This window comes from Hippocampus comes, unplaced genomic scaffold (assembly GCF_001891065.2).
Source record: "Hippocampus comes isolate QL1 unplaced genomic scaffold, H_comes_QL1_v1.1 scaffold279, whole genome shotgun sequence".
Classification (NCBI taxonomy): domain Eukaryota; kingdom Metazoa; phylum Chordata; class Actinopteri; order Syngnathiformes; family Syngnathidae; genus Hippocampus; species Hippocampus comes.
In genome coordinates this window covers 784,075-795,511 of record NW_017805456.1, presented here as the reverse complement: position 1 = coordinate 795,511, position 11,437 = coordinate 784,075, and the positions used below count along the sequence as shown (strand labels likewise).

Below are 11,437 nucleotides of genomic sequence, written 5' to 3'. Positions count from 1 at the left end.
GGGGGGTCCCGAGCCTTGCTCTCCACCCGCCATACGCGAGCTTCTGCTGGATGGAAAAATTGAGCCACAACTGGCGCCACGCTTGCGCGTTTTGCTACAGTGGAGCCTTGTGAAGCTTGAAAATTTGTCGTTGGAAAAAAAAACTCCGCTGTCAACCAAAATAAAATCTTCAACGTGCCTTGCGAACGGCGTGAACATCACGTGACCGAGACCTGCAAAACGGCTTATCAGACTCCCGCTAATTAACTTCGGTGACCTCTGATGACCTGATACTTGGAACACCATTTTGGCAAGCGCAAGTTCAAAGTGTCAACGAGGACGAGTCAAGCCTAAGCGGAGAAAAATGTTACCCGTGCAAAGCCGCAAAACAGGAAGTGGGCGGTTACATAACGATTGTTAGTTTGGCGAGTCGGGTAAACAGAGTGCGTTTGTATGTATAGCCTGCGCACAGACGCCTCTTTGCGCGTCTCCCAAATGGATCGTCTGCGGCAGGAGGGGCGGGGCGGGGGCGTGGTTTCGGGTATGCGGAGAGTGTGGGGGGGGGGTGTTGTTGTCCCCCCCCCAAAGTGGAAATTTCCAACGAGTAGCTGTCGCACCTGCACGAAGCTTTTAGCGTCCGTCCGTCCGTGCGCGCGGATGTTGACACAAGATGAGAGGAGCCTTTCAGGCAGTCGGCGGGCTTCCCACGCCCGCCAAGACCTGCGACGCCCTCCTCCACGCTTTTGCGAAAGCCCTTTTCAGCACGAGCGCTTGAGCGGGAGCTCCGTGTACTCGTTGAGCGCACGAGTAGAATGAGCGGGCCGCCCTCACGCTAGCTTCACGCCAATAAAAATCATTTTATGATGTCACGAGTGGCACGCCATTTCATACTAGATGGCCTACGAGGGAGGATAAACGTGTATCTTAAGATGGATGTCAAGGAAATGGAATCAATAAACGCTCAGAGAATTTGCTTTCAAAGCATCTGCCCACATATTGGAAGGACGTGGAGCAAATGCTGAAAGGTTGCATTTGTGACGTTTTTGTCTTTTGTGGCGTTTCAGATGTCGGAGGAGGCGTTCGCGGGCGTGACGGCGCTGACCTCGCTGGACGTCAGCAACAACAAACTGCGCTGGCTTCCCAAGAGTCTGGACTTGTCTCGAGTGACCAATCTGACCGTAGCCAACAATCCTTGGAGCTGCACCTGCCAGCTGGCGCCGCTGCGCAGGTAAAACCGCGAATCTTTCCAGCATTTTCTCAATCAAACACAATGCCTCCTAAATGCGCCGAAAAACCGAGACATTCACAATCGGCGACAAGCGGACGGGAGGCGCTGTATGCTACGGCTCTTCTCAGAGCCGGCGGTACAAATTTCACAACTCAATAAGATGAAATCAACACGTGTGGCCGCAGGTGGATGGACGGCAACAGCCGCAAGCGAACGGACGCCGCGTGTGCCTCGCCGCCGGCGCAGAGAGGCAAGCAGGTCCGAGACAGCGCCGCCTTCGCCGCCTGCCGGCTCAAGCCCAAAAGAAGCAAGACGGCCGCACGCCACTGAACGGGCGAGCAGCGGAAAGGGGAAGGTGGGGATTGTTGGGGGGGAGCAGTTGCATGACTCCACCCCAGTCACGCTTCAGTCGCCAATTTCACCAGCCGCAGAAGGCCGCACATCACGCCAACATATGCAAAGATCTGCTTTTACTTTGCAAAACAATCATCAAGATTTTTTTTTCCCTATATTTTGATGTTTTGATTTTAAACCAAACAAGTGACGGATTCACCATCAATCTATATTTGAGCATTTTCTCTGAAGTCAATTGGTAGTTGTTTGATACGCCACCGCTGGTCTAAACACGGAATTCTGATTCATGTTGCGTTTGTGTTCAGCGGAAAACTCCATCCGTTTTGATCCATCTTCGGGGGTGGCCATTTTGCCTCTTACTTTCGGCGGGCGGCCCAGGTAACGACCATCACGGATTTTCTGGCTTTGCTCACGTGGCATTCGTAAGGTTCGCCTTCGGTGGGCACTGTGATGTCATTTTCAGTCGACAGCAAGAGGCAAAATGGCCGCCACCTTTGATAAATCAGAACGGCTACATTTTGCTGCTTCGTTCAAATTCCGCAAAGACAATATTTATCACAATGCCGTGTTAGACTCGTGAGGGCACATAGAACTTATTATTGTCAAGAAACTGTTTCTTTTGACTTCCCCTTGCAAATCGTGGTTGGTTGCAGGCAGCCCTCGACAAGACAAGAAAGTCATTGAGCCTGCTTGGGCGCCGGCTTGATGGGAATGTGTTCATGAGTCAGCATAATTAGGATGGAGATCGCCTGCCAAGTGGCCCAATTGCACAAGTTGACGTGACGTCTGCTTAATCGGATCATGACTTGACTGCACCAGCTTGAAATTTAGTGGGATGATGGGGGGAAGGGGGGGGGGGAACCGCACGTGACTTCCTCCCACCACCGCCGCCAACTTGCTGGCAGACGAATTAATTTTTTTTCCCCCCGCCCCGGTTTTTCGGCAGCCACACAACTGAACATTTCGGTGGGCTTCGGCCCAGCGGGCCCAGTCGACAAATAACACAGGCAACACCCCGTCGCTCGCCGCCAGCTTGTTTGCTCACGCTAACACCTTCCCAATCGCCCCGCCTGAGCTTCACGTTTGTGCTCCATGCCTCAATAAAAGAAAACATTTCACCACCTTTGCCCATTTTGGTTATTACTGCTGCCGGACCACATATCCCCACACCCCTCCCCGCAAAAATCCTAAAAGTTTGACAAGGACAACAACTTGAAATTGATTCAGCAATTGGTGTCATTTGTTTCCCTCTAGTGGACAAATGACAAAGTGCATGCACTAACTTTTTATATAATATCAAGTGATGGAGCAATGAAATAATGGATGATAAGTCAAAAAAAAGGGGGGCAAGTGGACACATGCACTCCCTGGCTCCCTCACTCACCATGATTTCCTTGATACCCAAGGTGGAGATGACGCTCTTGACCAGCTCAGGAGGGCACGGCGAGCCCGCGATGATGCCTGCGCACACGCAAAGGCCTCATCATTTTTTTGCGCAGCCAAATGAATTACTGCACTGGATGTTGGTCTGCTGTTCAGCAGTTTTGTGCTGTCCTTGAGCTTACCTCCGACCACAGACGATAGGTCGTACTTGTCCACGTCGGGCTGACTGGTCATGTCCACGTACATGGTGGGCGTCCCGTACACAAATGTACACCTGAAAGACAAAAGGACGCTGTGATGCCAATCCATGCCAGAGCGCTTGTAGACAAACAAGGGACTGGTCACAAGGGTGCAGTCGGTCTTACTTCTCGTTTTGCATGGCGTCCAGGTTGTCTTTGCCGCTGTACCAGGGCGAAGGGAAAACCAGCGAGATGCCGTGGACGGCCATACAGACGCCGCCCCCCACGGAGCCGAAGCAATGGTAGAGCGGGACGGGGAGGCAGACACGCGTGGCGGGCTGCGGCCGACAAAGCGCGGCGAGGTCAGCCGAGGGAGCGGCAGAGCGGGTGTTGGCATTTGCGGTTTGGCGGCGTCTCACCCGCCAGTGGAAGCCGACGCGCTTGCCCACGAAGAAAGCGTTGTTCAGCACGTTGCAATGCGTCAGCGTGGCGCCTTTGGGACGTCCCGTCGTTCCCTGCCAACAGACCAGCGCTCAATCACTAACCTTAGCTTATCATTATTCACAACAAGAAAATAACTCCAAACTAAAATTTAAAAATAATTTTTGTCAACGTAATAAAAAGGAACACGCGTTACCGAGGTGAACAGGATGTTGATGGGGTCATCGCAGGACAATTTATTCTGGAGCTCGTGCAACTGACGCTGGAAGCGACCATCGCCCGCCTGCATCACCTCGTCCAAGTGGAAGGTGCCGTCATGGCGGCCATCCAGGACGATCACGCAGCGCAGCTCGGGAAGTCTGCCAAGAGGACGGAGTCACACGCCATCATCGCTTGCAAGGTCCCGGGATGTCCCGATCGCTCGTACCGGCTGCTGCGAATGTCTCCGGGGGGCGACGTCGCCATCTCCGGGCAGATAAGCTGCAGCATCTCGCAGTATTTTTGCGTCTTGAATGCCTCCGGACACACCACTGCTTTGCAGCCCACCTACACGCACCCACAAATAAATGCAGTCACATGCAAACAAATCATCACACAGATAACGCGTTTCCTGCTGCTGTGTGTCTCACCTTTCGGAGGGCAAACTCGGCCTCCTCCAGTTGATAGGCCGGGTTGAGAGACACCTGCATGACAGAGAGGAAACGTCAAGCGAGCCGAACGTAGAGAGGCGGCGACGCCCCCGACACCCACCATGATGATTCCCGCCTTGGCCGTGGCGAACTGCATCAGGAGCCACTCGTACGTGTTGGGCCCCCACATGCCCAAACGCTCCCCGGGACGCAGGCCCACAGCCAGCAACCCGGCGGCGGCGCGCTCCACCTACACGTGCAGCAAGAAACAGCAGGAGCCCCAGAACTCACGCCTGCCAAAAACTAAGGACATGCTACCTCCTCAAACGAGCCCGTCGTGACGTCACACACAAGCGACGCACATATGCAAACATGAAAACGCACACACATGCTAGCACGCCACAACAAAAACAGAAACAAACAAAAAAAATTGGTGTTGAAAACTTATCTGCCAAGATGCGAAAGCTGTCAGCCATGGAAGTCCAAAGGAAATTAAATTAAAACAAATTGAAAAAATTATATTTTAAAAAAAACAGACAAACATGCCCATGACATTGTAAAATATCGTAATATTATTTTAATATTGAGCATTTAACTTATTTTCGACTCTTTTGAGCTTCCGTAGTCAGGATGCGCTAGAAAACAGCAGCCAGTGGACTCGTGGGCGGGCGCACGCACTCACGTCTTGGTGGAAGCTGGAGAAGGTCTTGCGCACGCCGTCCCGCACGAAGACGGCCGCCTCCCGATCGGGCCAGGCGTCGGCCGCCCGGGCCAGCGTGTCGCCCACGGTGGCGTTGAGCAGCGAGTAGGACGAGGTTCCGTGAGCGTAGCTGGTCGTCAGCGCGGGCACGATTGGCGGCGCATCCACGTGCACGCCGCTGCAAGTGCCACAACCACAAGCGTGTCACTCGGGCTCTGCAACCCTGCATGTTTGCGCTCGACTTGTTGGCGGTCGAGATACAAGGACCAGAGCCAAAACCCGCCTATCGCATACGCCCATTGAATTTATGCTTCCTAAAAACTCTGGCAAACATTCAGGACCCCCCCCCCACTGACCCCCCGCGGAAAAACAATAAATGAAAAAAACTTTTACAATGTGTGTGCAAATACTTGGCGGTGTACCGCGGCGGCGTGCTGTTGATGCTGGTGCTGACATTTCAGGCTCTGCAGCTTTTTTGTTTGTTTTTGTTTTTGTATCGCAGATGAACCGGAGAGAGTCCGATTACGTCCTGGCCTGCATGTCGCCAGTCAACGGCATGCAGCATAAAGACAAACAATTGACTGGTCTCATGACAATTGACAGGTCGCCAGTCCATTTCAGGGTCCTCGTAGACAAAAACGGACAGGCAGGTCGCGGTCAGTGTCACACATGGACAAAGAATGGATTGGTCGCCTGCGGGAAGCTTTTGTAATGTGGGCGCAGAGTAAAACAGGAAACAGACAAGCTGCACACGTGACCACCACCCGCTCTCTATCCTCATATCCCGATCTGAGATATGAAGTCCGAACTCCACATGCGCTCAACACAAGAGGCCATGTATGGGCTGTAGGGCGTGCTTCGTTTTTTTCCTCTTTTTCAATTGCATTCCATTAAAAAAGGTGCCTTTGAATGGTGGGGGACACTCTTGTCTCGTGAATGGTCACTTGTGACGTAAGCGTGACGCGGTGTGAGCTCGAGGGGAGCGCGGGTGTGCAATGGGTCCGAACGTCTACTTGGGAGGCTCCCAAAAAAAAAAGTTTAAAGTGGAACTCACCGACCGGTGGCAGCAAGCCCCCACGCGCGTGCATGTGGAGTCTTCCCCGCGCGTAGAGCGGCGGAATTGCCGAGGATAAAGATCCGGGACGCGATGTGACTGATCATGTTGGCTGCCTGCAGGGAACAGAGACAGAGAGAGAGTGGGGGGAGAGAGAGAGCAAGAAAAACCGAGAGACAAACAGAGGCAAGACATCCGGTGTTACACTCGTGCGCGGCCTGCAGATGGCGCACTGGGGCCGTTTTGTGGGGATCGGATCACGTGCAGATTTATCCGCTCCAAATCCACCCCAGTTATGCGACGCACTCATTTCACCAATGTCGTGAGAAAAAAAATAATCCGTTTCAAAAGGAATTTGGCCCGTTTGTCGATCTTTGGCACACGGGTTCTTTTATTTCTCGAAAAGTGGAATCAAGATCCAACACTTTGACATCTTTTCTTCTCTATCTTCCAACATCACAACTCAGTACAAATCGATTCTGCCTTTGATACTCTTAGACGCCTGAACAAACAAAAACATGAAAATAATAGGGGCAGCCATACCCCGTGTAAAACAGTTGGAATGAGACAAACTCCGGTGTGATCCGGGGTCGTCATAAAAGTTGGTATGTGTGAGGAGGCAGACAACTAATTCCCAAGTCCTTCATCCAGTAGGGCCGGTATAGTTGACGGCACTGTGATGCTCATCTCGGACGTGCAACGTCCGAGATGAGCATCCATATTTTGGGATTTTCTTGATGTGAAAAATTCTCTTTTGGCATCCGAATTTCATTGCACGAAGTGGAGATTCAAAAGTGTTGATCGGTGCGAGAGCCCGTTTTTCCCCGCACGCGCTCCGCGACTGGCCGGCTGCGATGGTGACTTGACAGATGGGTCACGGTCGCTGGTCAGAGAGCTCCTGCCTGAGTCCCTGGTAGCGCCCCTCCATGGCCATCAGCTGCGCGTGCGTCCCCTCCTCCATCACAACGCCGTTTTCCATGAAGATGACGCGGTCGGCTCGTTCCACGCTGCGCAGGCGGTGCGCCACCATCAGGACAGTGCATCCACAACGGACCACCTCCTCGAGGACCTGCAGGACACACACACACACACACACACACACACACACACACACACACACACACACACACACACACACACACACACAAACCCTTTTTTTGAACACTTGCACTGCACATAGAGTTAAAACAAAAACTAAAACCTACACTAAAACTAATTAAAAGCATGTTTTATATATATATATTCACTAAAACCTACACTAAAACTAATTAAAAGCATGTTGTATATATATTTTAGTATGTGTATCCCAGTACCATGTGTCCTTGTTTCATGTATCCTAGCTGAGGTAACCTTGTTGTAATGTACGTATCGGAGTTGCGCATGTCCTAGTTGCGCGTGTGCTAGGTCTAAGTGTTGTCGTTGCGTGTCGTGCATTGCCGCGCCACTGACGGCGTGTTGCGTGTGGGCGTCCATCTGGCTGGTGGCCTCGTCCAGGAGGAGGACCCGAGGTTGGCGCACCAGGGCCCGCAGCAGCGCCACGCTCTGCTTGTCGCCCTCTGACAGATGCGCGCCGCCCTCGCCCACGTCTGTGCACCACAAGAACAGCAAGTGAGCGGGAAGAGAAATGCCGCGCTTTCAGGCTGTGGCCACCTTTGTCTCCCTATAGGGGGGAAGCATACCTGCGTCATAGTCGGCCTCCATCTTGGCCAGCAGCCGGTCCGCTTTGATCTTGGTGGCCACCTCTCGCACCTGCCGGAAGTCGCAGTCCTCCAGGCCGTACTCCACGTTGTAGCGCAGCGAGCCGCGCATAAGAACCGGATTCTGGGGAACAGAAACCACCTGCGGAAAGGGCGCAACCATGACATCAGCACTCCCCTGGGATCCCACCATTCCAGCATCTGTTTGTTATTGCACTGGTCCTCATCTGGGGGAGAGGGGGCCCCTATCCCGGGTGACTTTGGGAGAATTCCACGTTCCAAGTTGAAGGCAGCTTGTAACATTGCTAATGGGGCATCGTTTCATGTTTCATTCACCTTACGATGCAGGTAGGCGTTGTCATACGCGTGCAGCGGCTGGCCGTCCAGCAGGATGTCCCCCCTCTGAGGGTCGTACAGTCGCTTGAGGAGTCCCACACAGGAAGTCTTCCCGCTACCCGACGGGCCCACCAGGGCGGTCACCTTTCCCGCCTCCAGCACCATGGACACGTCCTGAGCGCATTCGTCCGTGAGCTGGCCAAACGACAACACTCGTCAGGCCGCAGGCTTACCTTCAGCGCCGGTTCGTCCCCCGCTGTGGACGGGTAGCCAAAGGTGACATTCTGGAACACGATCTCGCCCCGCAGCGCGTCAGGCGCCAGGTGGCCGTCGGCTCGGCGTTTGGGCGACCGGTCCAGGTAGCTGAAGACTTTGGAGATGATGCCCAGCGTGGCCAATGTGTCACCGGAGCACACGAAGATCTCCTGATGGAGCAAGTCAACGATGGACTCCTTTCAACAAAACACTTCAATCGACTCCATGGAACAAAATGACACTCCAGTTATCACGGTGGAGATGTTTATTGTTTTTTTTTTTTTTTCCGTAAGTTTGTCCTCTTGGTCAAAAAAGCCAACTTCTACTTCTGAGAGAAAGCTGACATCTGTCCAAATTTGCAACCCTGTTACTATGGTGACAGTGACAGGTATTGTAAACAGCAAATAAAACATTTTTTATAAAAAAGTGCACCACTGATCGCAAATGTTCATTACCGGCCGCAAGCGTCACTCACCTTGAGGTTGTGTGACATGGGCTTCCGGTACAAGAGGAAGGTCAGGAGGGTCCCACCACTCAGCTGTCCTCCGGACATCAGTGAGCGAGCCGCGAGCAGCATCACCATCTTCGTCACCAAACTGCCCAACTGACAGATGAAAGGGATTAGAATGACGTTCGGGGCGGGAGGTCGTTCCGGTGTGAGAAACGGGGCGGACAGGTCGCCAGCCAAAGCGAACGCGGGAATGCCTCACCCTCCGCAAGAGGGTGAAGAAGGTTTTGTGTCGCCTGGCTCGTATTCTGATCTCTTGAAGGCGTTGGAGTTCTCGATGGAATCTTTGGGCTTCGTCCGATTGGCCGTGGAAGCTTCGGACTGTGCGGATTCCGCCCAGCGACTGATGACTGAGCTCTTTGAGGCGAGCCAGGCTATCCTGCTTCTGCTCCTTCAATTCCTGTCAGGGTTTTCCCTCATCAATCACGCCTCATCTTTTTCCATCCTATTTCACAAGTATGCATCCTCGTCTCCGGCTGACCTTGTGGTAACGGACTTGTTGTCTTTGCAGCGCGGCCAAGACCGGGATCTCGACGCACGCCAGCGCCGTGAGCGGACGCGACTGATACAACATGGCCACCAGCATCAGGAGGGTCTTGATCGAGCTGCGCAGCACGGCATTGAAGTTCAGCGACACCGTCAGGCCCAGCTGGTGCACGTCCGATTCCAGGCGGGAACAAAGACTTGCTGTCACAAAAAAAAAAACCCCAAAAAAAACATCATCTGAAATTGACTGGCAAACAGTTGAGGGTGTACCCCGCCTACTGCCCAAAGACGGCTGGGATCGGCTCCAGTACGCCCACGACCCTTGTGAGGATAAGCCGATTAGAAAATGGGATGGATGGATGGAAAAACATACTCAAAAAAGCCATGACACAGCACTTCATATCATGCTCACCTGGTTGGTTCTCCTGGAAGAAGAGCACTTCCTGGGACAGCACCGTGCGGAACACCGACATCCTCAGACGCTTATTGAGTCGAGCATGCGTGATATTAAAGGATCCTGACCTCAGGCCAGAGAAAATGCAGCTGCGGACAAACAGGACACTCCGTTAGGTCAGCTTGTTACTGAGCCAGCTACTTTGTTGCCTGGCGACGGCGCTACCTGCCCACAAAGAAGCACGCCAGGATTCCCAGCGTAGTGTAGAAGCCGTCGAGCGTTCCGCCTCGCAGCATGTCTATTACCGTGCCCTGGAACAGCGGGATCAATGTGTCACCTGTCCACAAACAACAATGCCACAGCAACACAATTTAGAAAGGGCAAGTGTGCGTCACTTGAGAAAACGTCAGTTATTTTTACATGTCCACTTTACATACTTGTCAGATTTTCGTCCCGGACAAACTTAATGGTGGATATTTTGAAGAAGGGCTTCCCAAAGTATCATGTATGCATGAGAATGGTGCAATAAAATTTGATGGATACGCGAATCATGAAACTTACAGGCTACGGTGAGGATGATAAAGCCGCAAGCCGCAGTCAGTAAAAGGAAGTCGGGTCTGAATTGCTGAAGCAGCCTGGCGAGCAGACGGCGAGTGTCCAGTGCCACTTTGCCCTCTTCCGTGAACCCGCCACCACCGCTGAAGGCTGTTTCCCAAAAGAGGCAACTCAATGCCGAGCACAGCGACACTTGCAGCTGACCGGCCAACCCGGGGGCCGTGACAGGGTCCCCCCCAAGCCCGCTGCCGCTTCGGAGTAAGCAGGGCAGGAGAACAAGCAGTGCGCAGAGTCTGCGTAGCACCACCTGCTCCTTCTTGGGGGCCACTGCACGCGTCATGACGTCAAGGAGCGCCCACTTGAGCGCCGCGGCGGCCCACTGCTCGGCCGCGCTGGCACCGCGGCCTCGCACCAGCAGCAGGCCACTCCACAAGGTCCACGTGAGAGATGCGTCCACAAACAGCAGCAGGAAACCAGAAAGGATGACTGACGACATCTTGCAGCCTGCAAGACAAGCAGCCACTCAAACGTTCACTTAATAATGCATCAATAGGTTTGACATGCATATGAGCAATTATGCCGTTGAGAGGCTTTTGTTATTATGTTAAATGTGGGGCAATTAAAATGAGGGGGGGGGGAGACAAACTTAACCTAAGTCCCAAAAGAGAAAAAAAACAACAAAGAGCAAAACACGTCTTGAATATTTCACTTTTTTTCTTCAAGCGAAGGGGGAAAACGACGAAGATCAGAAATAGGATTCCTGGAGTGAAAAAACAAACAAACTCAGAATGACAAACTTGAAAAGATCCTTATCGATGAGAGTTATGCTCTCAACACAATCGGCATTTTGTATCATAAATGCCACAAAACAAGTTTCACTCACCCTTCCAAACATGGAGACAAACGTCGAGAACCTTCCCTGTTCAATCTTCTTTCACTTTCGCCGCCAACGACCTTGACTCCACATTTTTTTCCTTTCTTGTCGCTAGCTAATATTTGCAACGCGGAACTCGACCACACGGTCAATTTGTTTTGCTGAACATTCGCATGTTGTAGATTTAATCTTGGCCGTATCAAACAAATTGAAGAACGAAAGGAAAGCGAAAGTCACTGGGCGGAAGTTGAAAAAAAAAGTTAACGGAAGTGGTTGCTACAGGTTAAGTGGGCGTTTACCACCACTAATTTAAAACAATAGTTGATTTGTTTCAAACAAATAATAACAGTAATTTCATGTTCATTTTACCGAGGAAAATGTGATG

At 52.4% G+C, this 11,437-nt stretch overlaps 3 protein-coding genes across 7 annotated transcripts in view; 1 reads left to right on the top strand and 2 right to left on the bottom strand.

Annotated features, from left to right (window-relative positions):
• The window catches only part of chad (chondroadherin), a 4,623-nt gene extending 2,035 nt beyond the window's left edge, over window positions 1–2,588 (top strand). The window contains exons 2-3 of the mRNA XM_019874475.1: window positions 1,044–1,207; window positions 1,393–2,588. Coding sequence (XP_019730034.1) covers window positions 1,044–1,207; window positions 1,393–1,537 — 309 coding nt within the window. The 3' untranslated portion in view covers window positions 1,538–2,588. The remainder of the gene's footprint in view (window positions 1–1,043; window positions 1,208–1,392) is intronic.
• Window positions 1–6,185, bottom strand: part of acsf2 (acyl-CoA synthetase family member 2) — a 10,900-nt gene extending 4,715 nt beyond the window's left edge. Inside the window, exons 1-10 of one of the 3 annotated variants that reach the window (XM_019874462.1) lie at window positions 5,948–6,185; window positions 4,876–5,071; window positions 4,315–4,443; window positions 4,194–4,247; window positions 3,992–4,110; window positions 3,761–3,923; window positions 3,543–3,638; window positions 3,310–3,461; window positions 3,127–3,218; window positions 2,946–3,022 (exon numbers count right to left, since the gene is read on the bottom strand). In XM_019874462.1, coding sequence (XP_019730021.1) covers window positions 2,946–3,022; window positions 3,127–3,218; window positions 3,310–3,461; window positions 3,543–3,638; window positions 3,761–3,923; window positions 3,992–4,110; window positions 4,194–4,247; window positions 4,315–4,443; window positions 4,876–5,071; window positions 5,948–6,054 — 1,185 coding nt within the window. In that variant the 5' untranslated portion in view covers window positions 6,055–6,185. Of the gene's footprint in view, window positions 1–2,945; window positions 3,023–3,126; window positions 3,219–3,309; window positions 3,462–3,542; window positions 3,639–3,760; window positions 3,924–3,991; window positions 4,111–4,193; window positions 4,248–4,314; window positions 4,444–4,511; window positions 4,659–4,875; window positions 5,072–5,947 lie in introns of those variants that run through there. The other 2 variants (XM_019874464.1, XM_019874463.1) reach the window with 2 other exon arrangements.
• A 104-nt stretch (window positions 6,186–6,289) lies between these two features.
• On the bottom strand, window positions 6,290–11,367 carry tap2t (transporter associated with antigen processing, subunit type t, teleost specific). Of its 3 annotated transcripts, XR_002168778.1 has the most exons (13): window positions 11,062–11,366; window positions 10,185–10,682; window positions 9,849–9,960; window positions 9,642–9,772; window positions 9,225–9,430; window positions 8,946–9,143; window positions 8,711–8,839; window positions 8,214–8,405; window positions 7,981–8,154; window positions 7,627–7,786; window positions 7,397–7,533; window positions 6,756–7,016; window positions 6,290–6,615 (listed from the first exon to the last, which is right to left on the bottom strand). XR_002168778.1 is itself a non-coding variant. In XM_019874457.1 (12 exons), the coding sequence occupies exons 2-12, from the start codon at window positions 10,672–10,674 to the stop codon at window positions 6,822–6,824; spliced, it is 2,124 nt and encodes a 707-aa protein (XP_019730016.1). In that variant the 5' UTR covers window positions 10,675–10,682; window positions 11,062–11,367; the 3' UTR covers window positions 6,290–6,821. The 3 variants fall into 3 exon arrangements, 2 of the variants coding, with proteins under 2 accessions (XP_019730016.1, XP_019730017.1); XM_019874457.1 differs by having other exon boundaries at window positions 6,290–7,016; window positions 11,062–11,367; XM_019874458.1 differs by having other exon boundaries at window positions 6,290–7,016; window positions 11,098–11,367.
• Window positions 11,368–11,437: the final 70 nt, after the last annotated feature.

What these genes read in the sequence shown, in the direction of transcription:
- tap2t (XM_019874457.1), bottom strand. Translation starts at nt 10,674, where the DNA reads ATGTCGTCAGTCATCCTTTCTGGTTTCCTGCTGCTGTTTGTGGACGCA. An exon ending in GCGTGCTTCTTTGTGGGCAG is followed by an intron (nt 9,773 to 9,848) that starts GTAGCGCCGTCG and finishes GTTTGTCCGCAG; the next exon opens with CTGCATTTTCTCTGGCCTGA. An exon ending in CCATGTCACACAACCTCAAG is followed by an intron (nt 8,406 to 8,710) that starts GTGAGTGACGCT and finishes TTGCTCCATCAG; the next exon opens with GAGATCTTCGTGTGCTCCGG.